Source organism: Gracilinanus agilis, chromosome 3 (genome assembly GCF_016433145.1).
Source record: "Gracilinanus agilis isolate LMUSP501 chromosome 3, AgileGrace, whole genome shotgun sequence".
Classification (NCBI taxonomy): Eukaryota; Metazoa; Chordata; class Mammalia; order Didelphimorphia; family Didelphidae; genus Gracilinanus; species Gracilinanus agilis.
The window spans coordinates 92,266,306-92,292,262 of record NC_058132.1 but is presented as its reverse complement, the minus strand read 5'-3'; the positions used below and the strand labels follow the sequence as shown (position 1 = coordinate 92,292,262).

At 50.1% G+C, this 25,957-nt stretch overlaps 2 protein-coding genes across 2 annotated transcripts in view; one reads left to right on the top strand and one right to left on the bottom strand.

The window, feature by feature from the left end:
- Positions 1 to 1,958: 1,958 nt before the first annotated feature.
- Positions 1,959 to 9,265, top strand: PHOX2A (paired like homeobox 2A). The gene is made up of 3 exons (XM_044668908.1): positions 1,959 to 2,184; positions 7,111 to 7,298; positions 8,795 to 9,265. The coding sequence occupies exons 1-3, from the start codon at positions 1,959 to 1,961 to the stop codon at positions 9,263 to 9,265; spliced, it is 885 nt and encodes a 294-aa protein (XP_044524843.1).
- A 2,477-nt stretch (positions 9,266 to 11,742) lies between these two features.
- The window catches only part of INPPL1 (inositol polyphosphate phosphatase like 1), a 35,477-nt gene continuing 21,262 nt past the window's right edge, over positions 11,743 to 25,957 (bottom strand). The window contains exons 16-28 of the mRNA XM_044668907.1: positions 25,092 to 25,191; positions 24,561 to 24,649; positions 22,669 to 22,750; positions 22,464 to 22,553; positions 18,753 to 18,866; positions 18,562 to 18,650; positions 16,711 to 16,798; positions 16,278 to 16,433; positions 16,017 to 16,095; positions 15,770 to 15,913; positions 13,477 to 14,137; positions 12,685 to 12,818; positions 11,743 to 12,608 (exon numbers count right to left, since the gene is read on the bottom strand). Coding sequence (XP_044524842.1) covers positions 12,518 to 12,608; positions 12,685 to 12,818; positions 13,477 to 14,137; positions 15,770 to 15,913; positions 16,017 to 16,095; positions 16,278 to 16,433; positions 16,711 to 16,798; positions 18,562 to 18,650; positions 18,753 to 18,866; positions 22,464 to 22,553; positions 22,669 to 22,750; positions 24,561 to 24,649; positions 25,092 to 25,191 — 1,917 coding nt within the window. The 3' untranslated portion in view covers positions 11,743 to 12,517. The remainder of the gene's footprint in view (positions 12,609 to 12,684; positions 12,819 to 13,476; positions 14,138 to 15,769; positions 15,914 to 16,016; positions 16,096 to 16,277; positions 16,434 to 16,710; positions 16,799 to 18,561; positions 18,651 to 18,752; positions 18,867 to 22,463; positions 22,554 to 22,668; positions 22,751 to 24,560; positions 24,650 to 25,091; positions 25,192 to 25,957) is intronic.

The window sequence follows — 25,957 nt, the reverse complement described above, 5'->3', positions numbered from 1 at the left end:
GGTCACGATTAGGGCTCTTTCTTGGGCTGGGTGTCTCCCCCCACGTAGCCAGCCCTCCTTGCCTCAAGACTTCCCCATTCGTTATTTCTCTTCCCCATCTCTCCGGGTTTGCCCTGCTGTTCTCTCTAGAAAGCAGCTCCCCGGAGATCCGCGGCTCCCCTTCTTCCTCTGTAAGGCTGTGTCCCTCCAGAGACTCGCTCTGATCTCTGGATAGCCACCTAGTTTTGTTTCTGGGTCTCAGTGTCTCTGCTTCAGGCTAGGTTTCTCAGTGTCTCTAGACATCCATTTTGGTGTCGGTCCCCAGTGCTCTTTCGGCCTCAGTTGCTGTATCTTTGTCTCTATCTGCTTTAGACTCAGTGTCTCTATGCATATCTCTGTCTCTGTCAAGTCTCTCAGTCCCAACCTATCTCTGTCTCTGTCTCTCTTGCTCTCCGACTCTCTCTGTGCCTGTGTCACTCCGTTACGTGCATCTTCTATCTCTTTCTGGCCCAGACTCTCTCTGTCTCTATATCTCTCTTTGGGGCTCCCTTGATCTCTGTAGATATCTCTGTGCCCGTGTCACTCCCTGTACTTGTTTTCCTGTCTGTCTGTGTTTCTGTCTGTCTCTCCCTCTCTGTGTCTCCCTTTCTCTTTCATTCCCTCTCTCTGTTTCTCTGTGTGTCTTTCTCTCTTCTTCCCTCTCTCTCTTTTTCCTTCTGCCTCCCTCCCCCTCTCGCTCTCTCCTTGTCCCTCCCTCCCTCTGTCTCTCCCTCCCTCTGTCAACCTCCTCTCTTCCTCTCTCTTTCCTTCTTTCTTTCTCCCTCCCTTCCTCATCTTTCTCTTTCCCTCCCTCTTTCTCTCTTCCCTCTCTCTGTCTCTGTCTTTCCCTCTGCCTCCATTCCTCCCACCTTTCCCCCCCCCTCTCCCCGTCTCTCTATCTCTAGCATCCCTTTGTCTCTTGTCTCTGACACTCATCCCTGGCTCAGGCCAGGACTTGGTGGGGGAGGAGGTTGGGGGCGGGGCAGCAGATGCAGTAACTCGGTTATCAGGGCCTGGAATCGAATTAACTTCTTCACAACCCAACTGAGCAGCCCAGAGTCCCCCCCTTTCTCTCCCCCACTCCATCCCCCTCACTTTCCATGCACACACACACACACACACACACACACACACACACACACACACACAACCTCCCTTCCCCCAAGCTTCCTCCTCATCCCCAAATACTTTGAGAGGGTAACCCCCACCCCCCCTTCCCTAGAAGCCCTCTCCCCATCCCCGCAGTCTTTCTCTCCCCGCTGCTGTAAGAGTGTGTTGCGGAGGCCGGGGAGAAGAGGCGGAGGAGGGGGGGTGATCTCCTCAAACCACTCCGCCCCCTCCAGGCGCCCCTCTCCTCGCCCCCAGCCCTGCCCCTGGCCTGGCTCTTCCTGGCCCCTCTGCAGCCTCAGTCCTGGGCTAGGCTGGGACTTCCTCACTGAGAATGCGGGGAAGGCTCTGGCCACCCAGCGGCCCCGACGGCAGCGAGTGCTGAGGTGCCACTGAGGCAGAGGGAACGGGAGAAAGGCCGGGAGCTTGGGGTCTCCCCCGAGGTACACACACTGAAATGCACACACACACCCTGCAGTAGGACAGGAGGCAGCGGGGGAAGGGAAGAGAGGCGGCCCCGCCCCCGACCCGGGAAGGGGACTGGAAGGCGGGGGTCTGGGGGCGGCTCCCGGTCCCTCCCCCTGCCTCCGTCCCGCCCCTGCCCCCGCCCCGTCCATCCCGTTATAAGGTGCGGCCGCTGCGCTCTGGCGGGACAGTGGGACCAAGAAGGGGCCGGTGGGACTGGGCTAGACGGGACGGGACGGGACTGGGCAGCCCAGCTCTCGGACTCCTCCCTCTGTCCCTCTCCACAAGTCCCTCTGCCCGGCTTCTCCTCAGTCGCTCTTGACTGCGTCCCCTCCTCCAGGCAGCCCTCCTGCCTGCGCCGCGCGCCCATGGATTACTCCTACCTCAACTCCTACGACTCTTGTGTGGCCGCCATGGAGTCCGCCTACGGCGACTTCAGCCCCTGCGGCCAGGCGGGCGCCTTCCAGTACAGTCCCCTGGGGCGGCCGGCCTTCAGCGCAGCAGCCGCGGCAGGACCCGCCTGCCCTGGCCTTGCCTCACCTCCCTGCGGCCTGGGCGCCTTGCGGGATCACCAGCCCGCGCCCTACTCCACAGGTGAGCGGCTGCCCCGGGTCCAAATGGGAGGGATCTAAGGAGAGAGAACCTTGCTGGGGCCAGCGACCCTGGCCCAGGGCTTGGCCAAGACCCTTAGAGGGGTCGAGGAGTACCTTGGGGACAGAGAGTGGAGCAGGGAAGGGGCACAGGGACAAGAGAGGCCTGAAAGGCAGAGGTGCACACTAGAGAGGAATCTTAAGTGCCAAGAGGCCAATGGTCAGGAGGAGATGGAAATGGGACCAAAATAGAGGGAAAGAACCCTGGAATGCCAGAGAAGAGGGAGCAGAAAATGGAGGCTCCGGAACCATAGAGAAGTGATGTGGGATGGCTGGGAGAAGAGATGTAGATTCTTGGGAGGGGAGCTGATAAGGGGGGTGCCTCCCCCCAAGAAGACAAGGCTTTTGGACCCAACTGACCAGTGATGGATGCCAGGATGTGAAGGCAGGATGAAGAGCAGAGAGCTGAAGCCCAATAAAGGCAGATGAGGATGAGAGAACATGGGAGAAGAGTGGGTACCACACTAGGTGGCTAGGATGCAGGAGGCTGTAAAGATGAGGATATAAGGCAGATCTGGATGGGAACGGGAAGATAAGAATCCAGTACTGTGGTAGCAGATCAATATAGAGAAAGAGATTTGGGGGGACAAGGGCACCAGGAGGGAAGATGGGAGTGTGGAAACAGAGACTTGGGGACCAGGAAATCTGAGGATGGCCAGAGGTGATAGAAATATCAAGAGAGGGAGGATCAGGAAAAGGAGCGGTGTGGGGACCAGGAAGAATGAGATGTAGGATCCTGGGAGGGAACAGAAGGACTGGAAGGCAGGTAGGGACAACTAAGGATGTGGGAATTTGGGAAAGGAGATCAAGTTGAGAAAATGAGGGTGTCTGGACAGAGCTGGGCACACAGGTGAGGACCTTGGAAAGATCAGGAGGTTATGAAGACCTGGAAACAGAGGGAAAATGTATTTAGAGGAACTTGTAGAGGAGTAGAGGAAGAGATGTGGGGACCAAGAAAATGAGGAGGGAGAAATAGGAACCAGGTAGAAGAGATCTAGAAGTGGTACTAGGGTAGAAGAAATGATGTGATGGGAAACAGACATGTCAAGTCTGGACTGGAATCCGGAGTCTAAGCCCAATGGCTCTAGGAAAGAATGGGATGGAGGTGGGAGATTGGCTCATTGGTGCAGGAATGGGAAGACCAAAGGACCAAAATAGTGGGTGCATTGGAGGGAGAGAGAGAGAGTGGTGGGGAAATCTGAGACCTGGAAAAAGATTAGAGAGGAAAAGGCTGGGAAGGAATAGAGAGCTAAACAGGGAATGGTAGGATGGAGAGATACAGGAACGAGAGACAGGGTGGAGTGAGGGCTCTGGGGAGTGGGGTAAAGGCAAGAAGGAATAAAGGGATATGGAAGGAGGGAGGCTGGAAAGTGAGAAAAGGAGGACAGAGAAGACCACAGGAGTAGAGAGATTGGAGTTGAAGGGATGGGAAATAGGGGACTAGAAGAAACAGGTGGAAGAATGAGAATCAGGAGAAGATAAAAGGGAAATGGAGTCATGGGGACAAGGGCCAGAGGTGACAGGGATAGGACATGGGAGGACAAGGACCATAGGACAAGAGATCAAGCTAAAACTGGGGCAGGAACAGGAATCAGTGGAGAGAAGAACATGAGAAAAATGGAAGGGACCTCCAGAAGAGATGGATGGGGAAATGGAGAGGCAAGACACGTAGATCTGGTCAAGAAAAGGAAACCTTGGGGGACAGGACACAGAGGTATAGTGAGGGGGTCGTGGAGAGACACAGCAGGATGATGATGGGGCCTGAGATCAAAGGAGCATTTGGATAAGGAAAGAGGATCAAGGAGTGGTACATGAAGAGACCAGAAAGAGGAAAGTGACAATTTGAGGATGCCGGGGTACTCAGGACAAGGTGGGAGAGAAAAAATCTTCCTGAGGGAAAGGATGGGGAAGGGTCAAGAGGGAATATTTGGGAAAGGAGAAGTTGAGAGATGTGAGTGACCAGATCTCATCCCAGAAACAAAATATCAGAGAATGTCAAATTGAATCCCCTCCTTTTTTCAGGGGGCAGAAACTAAGGCCTAAAGAAGGGAAGGGATTTTCCTGAAGTCACACAGTTCAAGTTAGAAACAGATGCTAGAACCCATGTCCCCCCACAAAGTTCCAAGCTCTTATTGCCCCTGAATCAGCCCAAGAGAGGCCGTGGTGGGATGAGGCTGCAAAATGATATAGAGGGGAGAGATGGGGAATGGGGAGGGTGAGCTGCTGGCGGGAGTTGGAGCAGCCAGGGTCAGACCTAAATGGAAAGGACAGAAAGGGAGGAGGCAGAGGGGCTCCAGGAGCAATCAAGAGGAAGACAGACAAATCAAAGCAGGCCAGATCTGAGGGAGAGTTCTCAGCTGCCAAGTGGAAGGAGGAAGATGGGAAAAGGTCCTGGGATGGAGGAACTTTGAGGAGGAAGGACCCTAACTGGACCCTGTCCCTAGTTCTGATGAGAGCAGTTTCTGTCATCATGAGAGTGCGTGCATGTGCACTCTGAGTGCACATATGCACACACACACCAGAGAAAGGCAGACATGAAACAGATGAGAAAATGAGGAGACATGAAGGGAGGAGAGGGAAAGAAGATGGGAGGAAAGAGAAATTAGAGGCAGAGGAAAAGGAGAGAAAAAAGAAACAGGAGAAAATTGAGAAGAGAGACAAGGAGACATGCATATAGAAGAGAGAACGAGCCCTTCTCACGTTCTCTTCATACTTTTCCCTGGATTTTCTCCTTTCTTTATCTCTCAACTTCTCTCAAGCTTATCGAGCTTTTCTCTTCTATCTCTCATTCCCCTACCCCCTCTTCATTTCTCCATATCATTCCCTTTTAACTCGTCTCTCCATGTCTTTTCATGCTTTTCTTTTGCCCAGTTTCCCTACCATCTCTCTCTCTTTATCTTTCCATTTTTCTTCTCTCATTTGTCTACCTATCTCTGTCTCTCTTCTTCCCATCTCATATTGTCTCTCATTTATGTCTCTCCTTATCTAGTCATATTTTTCCTTTCATTATCTCTACTTATTTTTGCTCTCTACTCTCTTCTCCCCTTTATGCATCTCTTTACAACTTTCTCCTCACTATCATTGTCCTCTCCTTTTCTCCTGTTCCCTTCTCTCCTTTCCTCTATTCATTCTTTTCTTTTCTCTCTCCATGTCTGTCTTCTTTCCTCACTCCTCTCTCCTCCTTTCTGTCTTTGTTTTCTCTTCTCTCTCTCTCTCTCTCTCTCTCTCTCTCTCTCTCTCTCTCTCTTTGTCTCTCTCTCCCTCCCTCTCTCCTCTGCCCATATGTGCATTTCTCACTCGTGTATTTCTCTCCATCTCTTCATATCTATTTCCTTATCTCTTGCCTCAATCCCTGTCTCACCATCATCCTCTGGCCTTAAATATCCTTGTCTCTCCTCTATCTCTATATCACTTCATCTCTTTTCCCATCCATACATGTCTCTGTCTCTATCTCTTTCTCTCTCTCTGTCCCTGTTTCTGTCTTTCTCTCTCTTCAATTTTGTCTTTCTCCTGAATTCTTCCCTTCATCTGCCCATTTTCTTTCCCCTTTTCTCCATGTCTATCTCCTCCATCCTATCTTTCTGTCTTCCTCTTTTCTCCATTTCTCTATCTCCCTCCAGTCTCCAAATCTGTCTTAATTCTATGTCTCCATCACTTTATCTCCCTATCTCTCCATGTCCCTCTCCATATTCTCCTCACTTGCCATCTCTCCCCATATCTCTCTTCTCTCCCATCTGTGTCTCTTCTTTCCTCATCTATATTTCTCCATGTTTCTTATTTCTCCTTCCCTTTTTGTCTCTCTCATCTCTCCGTGTCTCTTTCTTCATCTCTCATCTCTCTCCAATGTCTTTCTGTGCTTTTTTCTTCTTTCCCTATGCCTGTCTCTCTTCTCCCCACCCTCCTATTTCTTTTCTCTCTTCTCATAAATGTCTCTCCTCTCTGTTTCTCCCTTTCCTCTGTCTCTCCTCTTCCCATCACTGGATGTCTCTCATACCATATCTGTGTCTCACCTCATCTCTTGTTTCCATCTCTGTCTCTCTGCTTTCCCTCTTCCCCCTCCCCCTTGTTTGTTTTTATAACTATCCTTTGACCTGTTTCTCCTCCTCTTTTCTCTGTATTTGCCCATCTATCTCTCTCTCTTTCCTCCCCATCCCTGACATTGCTTTTCTTCTTCCCCATCTGTCTCGTGTTTTCCCAAGTCTCTCCCCTTAATCTCGCCCTCTCCCCTCTCTCCTCACTTCATTTGTGTCTCCTCTGCCTCATCTCTCCATGTCTTTTCTCTCTATACATCTCTACCCATCTTTCCTGTCCCCGTCTTTTTGTCTGTCCTCTGATGCCACCACTTTGACTCTCCCTTTTCCCCGTGTCTATTTTGTCCCCGTTTCTGCCCTTCTGTCCATTCCTCTATTTCTACCTTCCTCTCTCTCCATCTCTTTTCTTCCCATTTCCCGCGTCTCTTTTTACTGCCTTTCTTCTCCGATTCCCTTTGTATCTCCCCCTTTCTTTCTCTCCGTGTCTCTCCTCTCCCCGTGTCTCACCTCACGTCTCTGCCTAATCTCTCCATATTCCCATCCCTCCGTTCTCGTTTACATCTTTCCCTAACTTTCCTCCGAGCCGCGTCTCCTTGTCTTTCCTCTTCCCATCCCGCCTGCCTCTCTCAGTCTGCCTTTCCCTTCTCTCTTTCTGTTTCCCTCTTCTCTCTCCCCATCTCTCCCGTCTTTTTTCTCGCTCCCCGACTCTCCCCGTTTTTCTCTGACGTTTCCTGCCTCTCTGAGTCTCTCCTCAGTGTCCCCCCAGCTCCTCCTCTCCGCTGTTCCCCTCCGTATCTCTCACTTCTCTGGGTCTCTCTTTCCCTGTGTCTCCCCTCCAGTGCCGTACAAGTTTTTCTCCGACCCGTCGGGGCTAAGTGAAAAACGCAAGCAGCGTCGAATCCGTACGACCTTCACCAGCTCGCAGCTCAAGGAACTGGAGCGGGTGTTTGCGGAGACCCATTACCCGGATATCTACACGCGGGAGGAGCTGGCGCTCAAGATCGACCTCACGGAGGCTCGAGTGCAGGTGCAGGAAACTGCCCCACTGGGAGGGCCTGTGTCTGGGGGGCGGGGGCTGCTAGGCACCCATGGCACCCTCCCAGGGTGAGGGATTCCCCATCGGTACCCGCTCCCTCCCTGCCGCTCCCGGTAAGGGTAGCACAGGACCACACGTCTTCACTCCCGCCTCGGCCCTCTAACCGGAAGCCAGGTTAGACAACAATCGAGGTCCAGCGTCCTGAAACCTGGTGACACTTGACCAGGGCTGAACTCCATGGCCTGAGGGGAGGGGGGCGCCGAGCCCAAGGGCTCCACCGAGGGGCTGGGAAAGGGACAAAAGAGGGATCCTGAGGAAAGGGAAAGCGAGATGTTAGAGAAGGAGGGAGGGCGGAGAAGAGGGAGAAATACACGGGAAGATAGACTGGCAGAGCATGGGAAGGGGAGAAACAGAGAGAAGGTGAGAAAGGTGGAACAGATAGATGGGGGAAAGGGAGAGAAACCCAGATGGGAGACAGTGCAAAGAGCCTCGAGAAATGGAAGAGAAAGATGGAGGGAGAGAGCCGTACAGAGAGGGGCTGTAAAAGGTGGAGGACAGAGATAGAGAAAGGATGGGGGAATTAAGGTGGGGAGAGAGAAGAAGGAAAAAGAAATAGAGAAAAAAGATGGAGAGGAAGTGGAGGGGCCTCTGGGAGAGGGGAACAGCTGATAGAGGCCGAGAGAAAGAAATAAGAGAAATGGGCAGAGAGAGTATGCTCTATATAAATATATAAGAATGCGTCTATAAAATATATACCATAAATATGTATATTAAATACACAGAATGATAAATTTACATGTGTGTATGTACTTGTGCCCATTCCCAGATTCAGTGTTTACTGGTACTTCCAGTGTGGAGGAAGAGAGGGACAGGAAGAGCTAAGGCCTGAGCAGGACTAGAACAAGGAAATGGGAGGGACAGAGAGGGAAAACTGAGGTGGCCTTAGGCATTAGTGAAGGAGAGAAGGAACAGAGCTGTCTCTGTGCCTCAGTTTCTTCTTCCGCTCCTCCTCATTTAGGGACAGAAGGGGAGCCTTTGGCTGAAACCCAACTCCATGCTGCCCCGAGGGCTAAGTGCTTTCCCTTGCCATTAAATCCTTCTGTTTACAAATGAGATAATACATGTAAAGCATTTAGTGCAGTGATCCCAGAGCAGGTCATTAATCAATGCTTATTCCCTCCTCCTTTCCCCCCTTTCCTAGGCACTGTAGCACCCAGGCTAGCCTTGTCAGGGGATGAGAAGGGGAGACAGGTGTGAATGGTAGACAAGCTGGTGAGAGCCAGAGAGCTGGGAGGGTCCAAAAGGATTCAACATCCTGTTCATCCTCTGGGCTTGCATTCAGCAGAATCAGACTCCTCCTCCCCACCCCTTTCTTCCCAAATCTCTCCAGTGTAAGCAGACCTTTAGAACCCCGCCTGGAAGCCCCCACAGGCCAAACGGAAGTTTGTCTTTCATCCTCCTCCATTCCTGTCCTCTCTCCTCCCCAGGTCTGGTTCCAGAATCGCAGGGCCAAGTTTCGGAAGCAGGAGCGGGCAGCCAGTGCCAAGGGTGCCGGGGGAGGAGCAGGTCCTCCGGGCACCAAGAAGGGGGAGGCCAGATCCTCCTCGGAGGATGACGAGTCAAAGGAGTCCAACTGCAGCCCGACACCAGACAGCACGGCCTCCCTGCCCGGCCCTGGTGGCCTTGCCAGCCCAAGCCCTAGCCTCAGCCTCAGTCTCAGCCCCAGTCCTGGCCTGCCCCCAGCCCCAGCCCCTGCCCCTCTCAAAGGGCCCCTGTGGGCTGGCGGGCCAGGGGGAGGAGGAGGTGGCCCTGGGGCCCCTAGCCCTGCTGAGCTGCTCAAGGCCTGGCAGCCTGCAGAGCCTGGGCCAGGGCCCTTCTCTGGCGTCCTCTCCTCCTTCCACAGGAAAGCCCCAACCTCTGCCTCAGCCACTGCTGCCCTCAAAGCCAACCTCTTCTAACTGTGCCCCTTGCCCCCTGCCCCAGCCTCCTGGGAACTGCACAGCTGAAATGTTCCTACTTCTTCTCCCTCTCAGACAGGGCCAGGCAGCCACTGCCTTCCCTTCTGGGGATCCTGCCATGGCCAGAAACATTGCCCTTCCCTCCACCAAGATGTTCCTTTTCTCCCTTGTCAACCCTGTCACTGCCAGAGAGCCCACCCCTACCTCCCCCAGGCATTTCCTTCCCAAACTTCTAGGGATTCTCTCGGAGTGAGAGATAGCCCTCTTCCCTAACTGTGCTCCAACAGATGTCCCCTTTTCTCTCTGAGAATCTGTCTCATTGAGACACCCATTTCTCTACTGGCCCTGCCCACCTCATGAGGATAATCTTGCCATAGCCAGAGAGGACCCTTTTCTCAATGTGCCAATCCCTAGAAATGCCCCTTCCTCCCCATTCTCCCAGAACCACATCCCAAGCAGAGCTGTTCCATAGTGGGAAGCCACTCTCCAAAACACCCCCTTCCACACTCTGGGCACTATTACGGCCAAAGATGTTCCTCTCTGGGTAACCGAGGCCCATCGTCAAGACCCTGGGTATCAGTGACAACCAGAGATACCACTTTCCTTTGACTCCCTATCCCAAGGACCCATTATGTCTGGACATGCCCTCCCCTGGAGAAATAGGAGACAACCCCTTTCCTGTGGACTACTTCCTCATTGTTCAGTGTCCCCTCCTAATTCCCATTCTCTGCCCCCTCCAGAAGTCCCTTGGGAAATTCTTTAAACCAGCCCAGCCCCTTGTGAATTTGGAGGTAATCCAAGGTATGATGCCTGAGGAGGCACCATGGGAAGCAACCATCACCCCACAAGCTCCACTTTCTAGAAATCCACCGGATTCTGGAGCTGGTAAATGTTGCTAGAGCTGCAAAGGGTGCCCAGCTTGAATGAATCGATTCAATGACTCATCTACCACTGGGAAATGGGCTGCTGCCCTTGATGGGCCTTGACTCTCACAGACAATTGGACCTAGAGCTGGGAGGGACTTTAAAGACCATGTAGTCCAACCTTACAGAAAGAAAACTGAGGCCCGGAGAGGGGGAGTTGCCCAAAGTCACACAGCTAGTAGGGAGCAGAGCTCTCTGGACTCTTTGCTCCCATTTCCCAGAGCCATTCCTAGGTTGGGCAAGGGGTGGGGAGAATGGGGGTGCCTATTGCCCCAGACCAGGTTCCTTTAAGGTCAGGCAAGGGCATAATTATTTCCTTTTTTTTTTTCCTTCCAACTTTTATTTTCCTTTCTAAAACTCATCTGTAATTTATTGAGATCAAATTCTGCTCAATCCAAATAAAATTAATTTATTGAAGCCATTTCAGGTGGCCCTAACAGGGCTAAGAGGGGAGACTTAGGGGCAAGGGTAAGAAGCCTGGAGCCCTACCCATAGGCTAATTAGGAGCCTTGCCTACACTACCTGCCAGGGAGCACCAGAAGCTGCCTCCTCAAACCAATCAGCTGGCCCAAAATTAAAGCCAATCTCTTTGAGTAGCGTGGTGGCTGTTAAAAAATACCATTTAGCCACAGAGACAGACCTACCCAACCTCTCAGCTTGAAGGGCTTTATCGGAGAGGTATGATAACCCCAAAATGGATTTGTTCCAGGGTTCGCTCCAGGCTAGATGGGGTCAGGGTCCTCCCTTTCTTGATTCTCTCACAGTTCACACCAACGTGCTAGCAAAACAAGCTAAGTGGAACTGAGGCTGTACTGAGAAAGCATCCAGAAGCAGGGGTCTGCTGACAATCAGGCCACATGTGTGATTCAGGATCCCCAAATTTAGGACAAACTAGTAGACCAGAGGGTACCCAAGATGGGGAAAGGGTCAAACTGGAGCTATCAGGCCTGAAATCGAGAACATGTGATCACCGTCACCATCGTCAAGCGTGTAAATGGCTGTTAAGGGGAGGAGGGATAAGATGTGTTTTGTTTGGCCCTAACGGGCAGAACCAGGAGTAAAGGATGAGAAGAAGCACATTTCTGCCTGATGCTGAGGCAAAAACCCCAGCAGTCCACATCACCCCAAAGAGGTGTGATGGGCAGGCAGGGGAGTCCCCTTTCACTACGTTGTCATCCAAGAGTAGGAGATTGTTGAGAAGCTACAGCAGGGCTCTGAGGTTCAGCTGACCCAGCCTCAGCTCTGGGAATCTGAATGAGTCTGTAGAAGAGCTCTTCCCCCTCCTCCATCCACTCAGAGACAGACTCCTTGGGGGAGCCTTCAGACCTCCCTCTTTTCTGATCTCAAGCTGCCTCTTCTCTGGAACCCTCCTCCTTCGCTCTCTGCCCCTACTTCAGGGTGATCCCGTCCCCCATTCAGTCTCTAGAACAAAGAATTTTAGAGCTTGCTGGAAGCTTAGAAACCACACTCTCACTTTGCAGAAGGGGAAACTGAGGCTCAGAAATTTTCTGATTTTGGTGGACATCACAGATGAAGTGAGTGGGCTGCGGCAGATAAGCAAACGTTCCTTTATTGCAGAGGGAGTTAGGACGGGGATTCAAAACATGCCCTAACTCTACTCTCTCATAAAATAACATTAAAGTGTCCACACACACCCCTCCCCTCCCTCTATCCTTCCCTCCCTCTCCCTCCCCCAACCCAGACGATTAAATTAACACAGAACCCTCCTTACCCCACCCCCATGGCAGTGGGGACCCCAGCCCAGCCAAATGGGAGGAAGGGGGCTGTTCCTTCATTTCCGGGTGGGATGCCAGTCTGGGTAGGGACCTGACTGAGGGCTTCCTGTGGCTCAGGGGGTCCCTGAGATGAGGAGGGGAGAGGCGTGAAATGTAACAAGGACCCCCTTGTACTGGCCCGCTTTCTCCGCTGGAGACACAAGGGCCTGAGCAGAAATGAGTCCCCGTCTGGCACCCCAAAACCTTGGACTGAGGCCATTCCCGGAGTAAGCTGAGAGCCTCTTAAATTGGGCAACCAACCTCAGACCCTAGTGGGGCGGGGAAGGAGCCAGAATTGAAGTAGAGGGACACTGATGGGCCACCAAGGATGGAGCAAGAAGCACTCCACGGGGAAGGAGAAGGGTGGCCCCGGGAATTCTCCTCCCCCGAGCCTGGAGTCTCCCCAATAAATAGGCAGAGGGAGGCGCCAGGATATGGCAACCGTCCTCTGCACTGGCTAAGGCAGAGCGGGCAAGTTCCTTCATGATGGGGGCTCAGAGGGACAGTCCTTCCCATCTGCAGGGGGCGGAGAGAGCACGCTCGGCCTCGGAAGGTCACTTGCTGTGCTGCAGAGAGTCCAGCAGGAGGCGTTTGTGGGCTGGGTCCTGGACTCCGGCCTCCTCCAAGTCCTCCTCAGTGATGTCACTGCAGGGAACAGGGCTCTGTTAGCGGCTGCCTCTGCGCCCCCAAGCCCCCAGCTCCCCGTCGGTGCCCTGCTCACCTGAGGAACTCCAGGTCATCCCAGCCGTTGTGTACCAGCCCCTCCTCGTAGCACTCCATGCCGAGGGCCCTCAGCCAGGCCCCCATGCTGCCCTCGCCCAGGCTGCCTGCCCGCCCACTTTGTGGGCATGGAACCTGCGGGCATACAGTGAGCGCTCAGTGCCTCCCCAAGGCGGAGCAGCCATCAGAGAGCCCAGGGAGGCTCAGGCCGATTCCTGGATCCCAGCCCACATTTACTCAGCCGCTCCCCAAAGAATCAACCATGTAAGGCCAGCCCTTGTCCTCCAGGAACTTAGAAAAGGTGGGGTTCCCAAAGAATGATATAAGGAGTCTGAGAAGCCAGCAGGAGGGAGGCAGAAGAGTCGGGGTGAGGAAGCAGACTCCCTCCTGGCTTGGGGGTTTGGGACAAACTTCCAGGAGGAATTGGTCCCCAAACTGACCCTTAAGAGGACAGATAAAACTTCAATGAGCCCAGAGATGTGAAGGATGGCCTGGACAAATACGCAGAGGTGGGATATGACAAGATGAAATAAAGGAGTAAGTAGGAGTCCAATTTGGGTCAAACGGGGTATTCCATTTAAGAGAATGATGGGCAATAAGCCTGGAGCCAGTCTGTGGAGGACCTTGAGTGCCAGGATCAGAAACGTAGCATGTGGGCCCTAGAAGGTTTTCTGAGACAACAGAAGACCAGAAAGGAGCCCATAGTGGGGTGGCAGAGAGGAAAGCTAGCCAAGAACAGCCAGAGACAGACAGACACACCGCCCCAGCCCTGCCATGATACACACTCCCGTACCTCCTCAGCCAGGTCTTCCTGGATGCTCTCTCGGATTCGAGGAGGGGGAAAGCCGAGGGCCCGGCTGTAATCTGGGGGCAGACCTCGGGGAGGCAGGTCCAGGGGGCCCCCAATCAGGCCCCCTCTGGCTGGTCCTGAAGCATAATCGGCCTCGCTCAGCGTCTTGGCCATCTGCAGCACGGAGCAGGATCGGTCATCGCCGCTGCTCACCTCCCCTAGGAAGGCACTGGCCGGGGAGGAGTTTGGAGGCAGGGGGGGCCGGGGATGGGTCTTAGGAGTCAGCGGCCCCCGGATCTCAACCCCTCCCCGGCCCCTGCCCCCAGGGCCCGCCGCAGGCAGATCCAGGCTGGCCGAATCAGGCAGTGGGGGCGGAGGGAAGTCAGGTGGGGGCAAGGTGCCCCCCTCTTCATCTGATGAGCTCCCCTCTCCCACTCGAGGGGGTCGCCGGCGGCCGGGCTGCAGGGGGGGCACTGTGATGGCCACCTTATTCTTTGTGACCAAAGGAGTGGGAGCCTTGGCAGGAGGGCTGGGGGCCGGGGGGTCCAGGGGCAGCAGCTGGTGTGGGACCCCTTCCAGGACGTAGTAGGCTGGGTTATTGAAGCTGTTTTTCATCGGAGGGGCTGTCATCCCCTCTGTTTCCGGAGCTCCTTCTGGCTTCGACCTGGGGAGGGAAGGGATGGCTCAGGAGAGACTCTGGACCTGAGGTGGGGATGAAGGCAGTCCAGGGGAGCAGGGAGACATCCCGACCTGGGACTCGGGGCCCTGATTCTGTGTGGGACTCTGCTTAGAGGGCCTGGCACAGAGGAGGTTCTTTCCTGAACTGATTCTGGAAATCCCTTCGCTTCTCGTGTCTCCTGAGGAAAAGATGGGAGCCGGGCGAGATGGGCTCCAAAGCTGGTTCCAACAAGGATTCTATTCTAAGACAAGCCACAGCTATAGAGGAAGTGCCATGGGAAGAGGTCTTCGACTCCAAGGGAGACCAGAGCCAAATTCGTGGAGGGGACGGTGGGAGCCAAAGGGAATGGAAACTTGAGCCCTTTAATTATGGGAAGGCAGAGACTGCTGAGCAAAGCAGCCTCAGGTTTTTGTTGCCTGTCCAAGAAGGCATCTGACTCCCAGTGAGTTATTTCTACTCAAGTTAGGAAGAGAACCAAGACTAGGTCAAGAAGTGATTGATAACAATTAAGAGTGGTGAGAAGGGGACACCAGATGGCTCAGTGGATTGAGAACCGGGTCTGGAGATCTGGGTACAAATCTGGCCTCAGACACATCCTCGCTGTATGATCCTGGACAAGTTACTTACCCCCCATTTGCCTAGCCCTCGCCACTCTTCTGCCTTGTAGTCAAAACACTGTATTATTCTAAGACAGAAGGGCGAAGAGAAAAGTCTCAAACTGCAGCCATGAGCTCGTATGTGGGCCTCCTCTGTGCCCACAGAAAAAGTGAGATGGGATTTATGTGGGCAAAGTGGGTCCTGTTTCAATTTAGTCAGCACTAACATAAACAGTGGGTGCCTCACCCTTCTGATAATTTTATCCTTATTTTAAAGGAGTGGCCAATAAGAATTCTTATTTCAAAGCATCTTCAGCTTTCTGAAGAGGTCTGTGAGCTGGGCAGGGAGTCCAATATTCCTCCCATTTAACTGGGATGAAGGGCCCAAGATGGTCCCATAACAAGTAAGCATCAGAGCGGAAATCTGCATTTGGCTCTCCTGCCTCCAGGAGACAGCACTCTGCCCACTAGACAACACTGTCTTCACTGTCTCTTTCACCACAACCAGGGAAATCCTGGTTCTTTAATTCACAAAGGCCCATTCAGAGTCAAGGCACCACCCAGTGGAAATGTAGGAAAAACTGAGGAATAAAATTTAAGAAAAAACATGAGCCTCAGGAGGTTCTCCCAGCAAAACTCCAAACTCCAGAGCAATGGCAAACAAAACCGGGGAGAGCAAGAACAGAAGAACTGCCAGCAGGGAGGGCTCACCTACCTTAAGGATCAAAGGGAACTTGGAGAACATTTAAACCCATTAAGAACATTAACATCTTTCATTTTACAAAGGAGAAAACTGAAGTCTAGAAAGGAGAAGCAAAGTTAGGAGTCCAGGCCCAGGATTCTGACTTCAAATCCAACATTCTGTTGGCCACATTCTGTGATGCTTCAAATGGGAAGAGGGCCCAGAGGAGGGTGAGGCAATCCTCACCAGGGGGGAATCCATACCTGGGAGCAGGGAGGAGAATCCTCAACTGGGAGCAGAGGGGGGATCCTCACCTGGGAGCAGAGGGGGGATCCTCACCTGGGAGCAGAGGGGGGATCCTCACGGGGGGCTGCACGAGGTGGGGCTGGAGGCCTTCCTGTTGGAGGTGGTTTCTCAGGTTCATCAAATAGCTTGGACAAAGGGCAGGAGGCTTCAGCAGGGCCTGGCTTTCGGCTCCCAGACCTGGAAGAGCAGGGGAAGATCCAGGGCAGGGGCTGAAAGGACTGGCCAAGAAGCCTTCCACCAGACCCCTCTCAATCTTTCAAGTCCCAGCCCTGGCCCTTACCTGTAGTCCTGGCTGCCTCGGGACACAGATGGTGGCTTCCCCTTTGCTCCTGCTTCATCCTTGTCAACACTGATCCACTCTAAGGGGCAATTGCAGGAACTCAGAGCAGGGTTCCCCCACCCTCAGGCAGGACCCTGAGGGCTTAGCGGCCACTGAGGGTCTGCCTCAGACTCCTAGATCACAGGGTCACTCCTCCCTCCCAAGATAAGGGACCATCTCTGGTCAGAGCCTCCCACCCCCTGTCCCTGGTGGTGCCCCCACCGTAGAGCCGCTCCCGGGTGCCTAGCCGTTCAGCTGGCACCCGCACCTTCATGGAGCCTCTGATGTTCCCCGTCTCCTCGCCTCGATGGGAGAGGAAGGTCAAGAACTGCTGGGCTGTGCTGCCGATCATGGACTTGAGTGCGATCACACACTCGCCTAGGGGTTGGACAGAGAGTCAGAGATATCTGGCCCTTTCCCAGACCTTCCCCATCCCATCCTCAGACCCTCCCTGTCCCGTCCTCAGACATCCCCATCCCAAGATCTGTCCTCCTTCCCTCTCCGAGAGTCCCGAGCATCTCAGGAAGCTTCGCCCAGAGAATCTAATCTTCTAAAACTCTTCTCCTTTCTTCCAGAGACTCCCCTCCATCCCTCCTGCCAGAGGGCTCTCCTCACCCCTTTTTTCCCTTCCCCATGCCCCATCCTGCCCCCTCACCGTAGGACTCATATCCATCCAGGGACTTCACCGTCAGCAACAGATGCTGGTCTTGCAAGTATTCAATCTCTGACAGGATTGGCTTCAGCTGGAGAGAGGCAGACATTGGGACTAGCTCACTTAGGAGGACAATGCCCACCCCCCCAACGTGCCTGCCCCTTGCTCTATCCCATGTCAGTAGCTACCCAACAATCTCTTTCACACACCAAGAGACCAAACATACCTAAGGAGCTTTTGGCATGTCCAGAGGGGAAAGAGAAAGGAGCATTTCTTAAGTGCTTACTAGGATCCAGGCTCTGGGCTAAGTGCTTTGCAAATATTATCTTGTTTGCTCCTCACAACTCTGGGAAATATTGCTAAAGATAGTAACCCATTTTATAGTTGTGGAAATTGAGGCAGAGTTTAACTGTCATACCCACAGGGTCTGAGGCCACATTTGAACACAGGTCTAATTTTTTTTTTTTTAATCCTTACCTTCTGTCGTAAAATCAATACCAAGTATGGGTTCCAAGACAGAAGAGGGGTAAAGACTAGGCAACTGGGGTTAAGTGACTTGCTCAAAGTCACATAGCTAGGAAGTGTCTGAGGTCAAATTTGAACCCAGGACCTCCTGTCTCTAGGCCTGGCTCTCCATCCACTCAGCCACCCAGCTCAGTCTTTATGACTACCCTGTGCAGTAGAGCAAAGCAGAACAAATCAAACCACCACGCCACATTGCCACCTTTCAAATTCCTAAATATGTGATTGTATTAAATTTAAAAGGTTTTTCACAAAACCAGTGCATCCAAATTTAGAAGGGAAGCAACAAACTGGGGGGGAAATTTATAACGAAAACCTCTGACAAAGGTTTTTTTTAAATAATCTTTTAATGATTTTAAAATAATTTTTCAAATTTATAAGGAGCTAATCAAATGCACAAAAAAATCAAGCCATACCCCAATGGACAAAGGGACATGAGTAGGCAGTTTTCAGATTAATAAATCAAAACTATCCATAATCATATGAAAAAAAATGTTCTAAATCCCTCCTGATTAGAGAAATGCAAATCAAATTGCTAAATATGGTTAAAATGCTCCCCCAAGTCTCTTCTTCAAGCCAAATATTCTCATTTCCTTCCACTAATTCTTGCAGGGTAAGCCTCCATGCCCTTCACCACCAATTGCCCTGCTTTGGCCATTCCCCAGTCTGTCCAGGTCCTCCCTAAGCCAAGCCCCTTCCTACCTTCCTAGTCTTGGAACACCTTGGACCCCTCTCATGACACTCTTGTGATGCCTGCCTTAGCTCTGGGCAACCTCTCCTCATCCTGGAATACTCTCCCTCCTTGCTTGGCCTCCATTAAGTCCCAACTAAAAACTAGCATGAAAATGGCCAGGCTTTCTATTTCTAGAATTTTGTCAGGAAATCAAAATCACTTCCATCAGCCAAGAATTTTTTACAAATAAAAACTTTCTTCCTCTTTTTTGAAAAATTAAGGCATTTAATTATATAAATTATATAAATAAAAATTATTGCCCATCTGCAATACCCTGGGGTACTTTTTTCCTTCCACATTTTCTTATACTCATTCCCTAAACTTGGTCATTCAAAACCCTCAAATAGACATACCCCAGGTGTCACAGTAGATTCAGGAAAACCTGAGTTCAATCAAATCTAGCCTTGGACCTTTACTCATTGGGTGACTTTGGGCAAGTCATTTCATCTGTCTGCCTCAGTTTCCTCAATGGGGACAAAGGCTAGCATACTTCCCAGGGTGGTTGTGAGGACTGAATGGGATAATATTTGCAAACTTCAAAGCACTATGTAAATGCTAGCTTCCCCCACTGCCTTCTCCTTCCCCAACCAGAGTCTCACCGTGGGCAGCTGTCTCGAGGACCACTGAACCTTGAGGAAGTTGATGTTATCACTGCTCTGGGCATCATTCTCAAAACTCTTTTTGTATTCTGGAGAAGGGAGGAGTGTCTCAGTCAGTGCCCCCCCAAGTCATCTCCTGCCTGTATCCCACCCAAGCCAGACCCCCGGCATGACCTCTCCCCAGCTCTGACCTTCTAGGCAAGTAGAATAAAATTCAATGAAGAACTTGGTACGGCTGGCAGTCTTGACAATGGCTTCCACACTCTCAAATTCGATGTAAGCTTGATCTGATGGCTTGGAGAGCCCTAAGTCAGAAGGGAAAGGGCAGGATGGTGGGAAGAGCCAAGCCCCAGGCTCAGAGCTAGAAGAGTCCTCCAGAAGGAACCTCATCCTGCTGGTGCCTGAGCTGGAAATGTCTCTAGTGCATCCTGTACAACAGTCTGGCTTTCCCCTAATGTCCTCTAGTGATGAGGAACTCACTACCTGTAGAGGTAGCCCATTTCACTCAGCTCTATTAGGAACTTTCTCATTACAATGGGCTCAAACGATCCACTCAAGTGTTCTTAATTCTCTCTAGGACTGCATATAACAAATCTCTAATCCCTCTTCTTTCTTTTAGGCAGAATGTCTATGGCTTCTATCTATCTATCTATCTATCTATCTATCTATCTATCTATCTATCTATCTATCTATCTATCTATTTTATTGGTTAATTAAGGAAAATTTTCCATGGTTATATGATTCTTTCCCTCCCCTCCTCCCGCCCTCCTCCTGTAGCCAATGAGCAATTCCACTGGGTTTTACATGTGTCATTGAACAGGACCTATTTTCATATTATTGATATTTGCACTAGGGTCATGATTTCCTCTTTTTTCTTTAAAAAAAAATGTTTTAGTGATACTATTTTTTTTAACCCATACCTTCTGTCTTGGAATTGATACTGAGTATTAGTTCCAAGACAGAAAAACAGGAAGGGCTAGGCAATTGGGGTTAGTGACATCCCCTGGCATCACACAGCCAGGAAGTGCCTGAGGCCACACTGGAACTCAGGACTTCTTGTCTCCAGGCCTGGCATTACACTTGACCTTAGCCAAAAGGCTGATGATTCAGTCCTGGCATTCTATCTGCCACCTAGCTACCCCCTCAATCCTTTGTTAAACTATTGCTTTTATTTCCCAATCCCCCAGACAGCACAGAGACCTCTTTTGTAACAAGAAAGTGCAATCATAACAAAATGGCCCACTGACCCTATCTGACTGGACACACTTTGTCCAGACCCCAATAGCCCCCCACCTTTCTATCATCAGTCCTTGAGAGTCATGGCTATGATCCTTCTTCTCCTAAGAATTTTAAGTTATTCTCTCCAGAAATCACCCCCCCAGGTGCAATCCAATGAGGAAGACGGCTCCATGTTCCATACTGATCCCAAATCATCCTGGGCCCTGAGGTGGACATTTGTCCAACTCTCCTGTGCTGGAGAAGAAGCCAGTCTCATTTCCTCACAGTCACACAGCTACTAATAACAAAATAATAGTAACAAAAATAACAGCAGCAGTTTAATGTTTCTATAAGTTTCCCTCACAATATCCTTCAAGACTCCAGATGGAATAATACTAGCTACAAATATTGTATCTTCTCTGAGTCAGGAACCCTTTGATCTCTCACAACAATCCTGGGAGACAGGTGCTCTTATGATTCCTGTTTAACAGTTGAGAAACTGAGGCAGACATGGGTTAAGTGACCTGCCCAGGGACACACAGCAAATAAGTGTCCAAGTCTGCAACCCAGCATTCTACCGAGTTGTGCTCCATAGTTGCTTTAAAGTCCTATTATCTCTATTTTGCAGATGAGCAAACATGCTCGGGAGAGAAGTATTCTCCGGTAAGCTATCAGATTGATCCTGCCAAAGTACAAGTCCATCCTCAATAAACTCCAGCATTTCCCTATCACCTCCACAGTCCAAAAGAAAAATCTCTGGCTTTTCAAGCCCTTCTGAACTCAGCTCCTTCTCCAACTTTTCCAGTTGCCTGACACTTTATTTTGATCCAGTGACACTGTGCCTCCCACAAGACACTCCATCTCTGGACTCCATGCAGCACAATTTTCCCTCTCTGTTCTATTCCCTTGAATTCTCTTCCTCCTCCCCAATTCTACCTCCAGGCTCCCCCAGCCTCTCAACTGCCCTTAATGCTAGTGCCTTCTCTGTGCTGATTATTTCCTATTTACCCTGTCTTTAGCTTGTTTGTACAGGGTTGCCTGCGTGTTGTCTTCCCCCTGAGAGCAGACGCTGTCCTTCATTTTCTTTATTTCTCCAGACCTTAGCACCGTGCCAGGCACATAGTAGATGCTTAATTGATGTTGCTTACTGATGAAAATGACTTTCCCAGGGTCACATTGCCTGGGAGTCCAACCCAGGGCTACTTATTCTAACTCTTGTACTCTTTGAATTTGAAGAAAGTTTCTTTACAAAAAGAGAGAGGTGGGGTGAGATGGGATGGGGGAAGGCCAGACAGAGTCTCAAACAGAACCAGGACAAGGGAAAGAAATCCAAGGGAGGGAAATATCAAGAACTTAGAACTTGAGCCACAGAAACATAACCTAGGCTTTAAGAATTCTGGGAGGAATCTTGAAGCTGGAGCTAGAACAAAAGGAAACCTGGAAAATAAACTCTGAGGAAGAGAATCAAGAACAATGGACCTGGGAGATGAAAAGCTAGAAATACTCTGACTGCCACATAATATAGATTTCTTTAAAACTGACCCAGTAATTTATAGACATTATCTTATTTAAGTGCCAGAACAACCCTATGCTGGCAATGCAACCTTCACTACTTTTTTTCTTTTTAAATTCTTACTTTCTGTTTTGGAATCAATACAAAGTATTGGTAAGAGTGGTAAGGGCTAGGCAACTGATATTAAGTGACTTGCCCAGGGTCACACAGCTAGGAGGTATCTGAGTCCACATTCGTATCCTGGATCACTCCAGGCCTGACTATCCACTGAGCCACCCAGCTGCCCAATCTTCACTATTTCTTAAAAGAATGAATCCAGAACCATTAGAACCTGGGGCCTAGAAGAGAACTGTCTAGACACTCTATTACGAATATGAATAATATGGAAATAGGTTTTGAACAAGGACATATGTATAACCCAGTGGAATTGCTTGTCATCTCTGGGAGGGGGGAGGGAAAAGAGGAGGGAAAGAACATGAATCTTGCAACCGTGGAAAAAATATTCTAAATGAATAAACAAATAAAATAAATAAATTGAATATTAAAGTAAGTATTAAATATATGTGAGGAATCTGGAACAATTCATTAAAAGGAAAAAAGATAAATGTCTAGAACCCAGGATAGAAAGGTAGAGTCCAAATTTTAAATCCTTGAGAAGAAAGTCTAGAAACTAGAGAATAATTGGGATAACTTAAAAACTGAGATCAAAGAAAGTGAGAAACTAGAATTTAAGTTCCTGAGAGGAAAATGTATAATTAGAGAATGTTGTACCTTTGGACTTTGAATTCCCTTGGAATTCTGGGAAATACTGAAGGACTTCTGGGGATGAAGTCCAAAGGTACAAAATTCTCTAATTATACAAAAGTCTAGAACCCAAAAGTAACAAGTGGTTCCAAGTAGTTCCAAGAAATGAGGGCCTGGCACATCCTTTCACTTCCTCCCAACATTTTCCTCCCTGGATGTTCCAATAGAACAGAGACAAAAAAACCAGGACCAGAGAAAGAGAGGACCTGGTGCTGAAGTCTCGAAGGAAGGGAAACTAGAACCTGGGCTCTAAGAAAGAGAATAGAGCCTAGAGAGTTGTTATCAGGAAAGAGGCCAAGGATTCCCATGAATCTTCAAGGTATGTACACACACACACAAACACTCACACACAGTCTTTCTCTCTCACCTTTCTTGGAGACAAACTGGGAGGTAACCCCAACTTCAAAGGCTCCAAACACCGGGGAGTGGTCACTAGTGACAATGTCATCTGTGCAACCTGTAGAGATTAGCAAGCAGAAAGAAGACTGAGAAGAAAGAAGACTCGTTGCCTTCTCCTTCTACCCCAAGGAGAGGATGCACTGAACCCCCCCTTAGGGAATCCCAGTTCTTACCATAAGAATTGCAATTGATATGGGTCTCAGGATAAGATTTCCAGAGAATACGATCACACCACGAGGGCACATTGGTCCGGACCTATGGATGGAATGAGGATTAGAAGGTGGTGCCTGGGAAAGGGGGAGAGCATCAGGAGCTAACCCAGGGGAAGAGAGGAGCCGGGGTGTATGGGGATGGCTCTCCCTTTTGACTGTTGGTAAGCACTGCATGTATCTGTCCTCATCCAGCTGTACTGAGCACTGAATGTTTTGTCTCAACAGAGGGGAATGTGAGAGAACAAAGGTGTGTGGAACAAGGGTAGTTAGCCAGTCAGCCCTTCCTATGTGCCAAGCACTGTGCTCCTTCTACTCAACTCTTTACCGCTGCCTCTACCGAAATCTAAAATAATCTACAATGTAGAAATGCCTCTGAACACAGAATGTTGGAATAGGGAAGTCAGTGAAGGAATGAAGCCTTGGAGATCATCCAGTCCAAAAATCACAGCCTTGTTAAAGCCGATGAGGAGTTTAAAGATCATATGGCCCAAACCCCTCATTTTAGAGATAAGGGAAAGCAACTTGCCCCAGATCACATGGTGAGTCACTAACTGAGCTGGAATCTGAACCCTCCTAGGCTTCTTGCTGCCAATCCACTGCCGGCCGGGGCAGAGTCAGGCGAGGGGAAGCATGCTTGGTGGGTCACCCTGGGAAGCACGGTGGCCAACTGCACATGGAGGGAAGCCCAGAACCCTGGCTGGAGAACGGGGTGGGGCTGGTTTGGGTTTTTTTTAGCCACCTAAGCTTGGACTGAACAGGGTGATCCAGCCAAAAAAAAGGTTTTTTGACAAGATTCCCTGGTCCTGGGCTCAATATTTCCGTAACTCCCTCTAAATTACATATTCTGGATAATTTCACCCTCTCCCTCATCACTAGTAACCTCTTGCTAAAACTAGCCCTTGCTCAAAGTGACTAAGCCCAGCGGTAGAGAGCTATGCCACAAGGAAGGAGCTGGAGCCAGTGAGAGTGATTTAACAGGACTGAGCCCCAACAGCCTTGGGGAAGGAGGGAAGCTTCATGAGTGGAGGGGGTTAAATCCTCTTGCTGACATTCTGAAGATCTCACACCATCAATGAGGTGACAATCCCCAGGACAGTATCTGGGAAGTTGGATTCAAGCCCAGGCTGAAAGTGGCAACTAGTTCTACCACAAATCATCCCCTGGGGGGGTTCTTCTGACACTAAAGACTCCTCATACATGCACAGCCCTTTTATGCCTCCTCATTCAGTGGATCCCTGACATTGGCTGAGCAGAGAGTGTTTGCAGCATTTGACAGACAGGAAAACTGAGGCCAAGAAAAGTTAAATGGCCTCTTTCTAAGCACGGTCTACATGCTCCCATATCAAGGAGGTTGTAGAGGCTTTTCTACTACCAAGACTAGGCTAGATTAAGGACCAGTTGACCAGTTTCATGGAAATTTCTTTCATTTCTTTTCTTTTCCTTTTAAATCCTTACCTTCCATCTTAAAATTAATAGAAGGTATTGGTTCCAAGGCAGAAGAATAATAGGTAAAGGCTAGGCAATGGGGTGACTTGCCCAGGGTCATATAATGAAGAAGGAGCTGAAGCCGGATTTGAATCCAGGACCATCCATCTCTGGGGCTGGCTCTCTATCCACTGAGCTGCCTAGTTTCCCCCAGGGAAATTTCTAAGACCCTTTGCAGTTCTGAGGATGTTGGGACAACCAATTAACATACCAAGTATTTTAAGACGCTAAGCCTGTAAGTTAAAATTCTAAGATTCTAAACTTCCAAGTTCTTTGACTCAAGATTTTATTATTCTATGACTTCAAGATCACAAATCAGAATCAGCCATTGCTATCCCCCAACACCCTTCCAACTCCTTTCTACTCACCCCAGTTGGTTTCTGTTTGTGCCAGGCATAGGTGTCCCTGGAGCCACGCTCATAGCGGTATGTGGGAGGGAAAGAGATCTCTTCCTCACCTGGCATGGAGGACAGAGGGTCAGGGTTCCCAAAACAAACTCTCAGGGAACTGGAGCCCAAAAGAACTCCACCACCACCAAAAATAAACACACACACACACACAAAAGAAACAGAAAAACCCTCTCTCAGGAGATCTCCTTGACCCTAATCTCAGGGTCTTTTGGTCTTGACCATCTCTCATTAATTCAGCACCTTCCAAAAGACAAGAGTCCCTCTTCATTCTCTCTCTCCCCTTGCCCTAATTTACCTGTGTACATGCACACAGATAATACACATATAACCCAGACTGAATTGTTTGCCAGCTCTAGAAGTGGTGAGGGAAGGGAGGAAGGGAGACAATTTGGATCATATAACTTCAGAAACTTGTGTGGAAATTTGTTATTACATGTGATTGTTAAAAAAAAAATGAAATAAAATACACCCACAGACACACATACTCACTGAATCTCAGGAAAACCTTGTGCTTCTCACGCTCTAGGTTGAGCTGATCCACCCGAAGAAGAGGCTCAAACTCTTTTCGGCTAATGTAATTGAGGATTTCCTGGGATGAAAGGGAGAAGGGAGGTAAGAGACAGGTGAGAATCACTCTTCCTTCTCCCTTCCTTTTCCCAAGAAGTAATCCCATTGTAATATACTCCACGCCTTCAAATTTTTGCCCAGCTCCCAACCCTGACTCTTGGCTCTTCACATCCATTCTCCTTTCTGTTCTAAGTCCTAAGGAGTCCCCCCCCACCCCCCAGCTCCTGCATTCTCTGATCCAAGTGTCCACAAGCATTTATGAAGTTCTGACTATGCTAGCCACTGCCCTACATGCTGATGATAAAGCAAAAGGCAAAAACATCCCTCCTGGGATTCCAATAGGGGAGACCACATGCAAATAACTATGTGCATATCAGACATATACAGTGTAAATGGAAGGTGATCTCAGGGAAGACGCACTAGCAGTGGGGAGAACTGGGAAAGGTTTCCTGAAGAAGGAAGGACTGGAGCTGAGACTTGAAGGAAGCCAGGAGGTAGAGGTGAAGTGCCTTCCAGCTTTGACATTTTGTCCTAAAGTCCCTTCCAACTTTGGCATTCTGTGTTCTAGGGTTCTAAAGTTCCCTGGTCCAAGATTCCTGCCAACTCTGCCATTCTCTGTTAAAAGATCTTCCCAGTTCTGCCATTCTATCTTTCCAGGTTCTTCACAGCTATGACATTCCACAAAATCCTCTTCTAGCTCTGCCTAGAAATCTATCCCAACCTCCCTTCAAAATCTGTGATAATACAGATCTTTCTAACCTCTGCCTTTACTTGGTCATTCACACCCA

Excerpts from the sequence above, each read along its gene's own strand:
- PHOX2A (XM_044668908.1), top strand. The coding sequence starts at position 1,959 with ATGGATTACTCCTACCTCAACTCCTACGACTCTTGTGTGGCCGCCATG. Across the intron at positions 2,185-7,110 it reads GCCCGCGCCCTACTCCACAG|TGCCGTACAAGTTTTTCTCC; the intron begins GTGAGCGGCTGC and ends TCTCCCCTCCAG. Across the intron at positions 7,299-8,794 it reads TCACGGAGGCTCGAGTGCAG|GTCTGGTTCCAGAATCGCAG; the intron begins GTGCAGGAAACT and ends TCTCCTCCCCAG.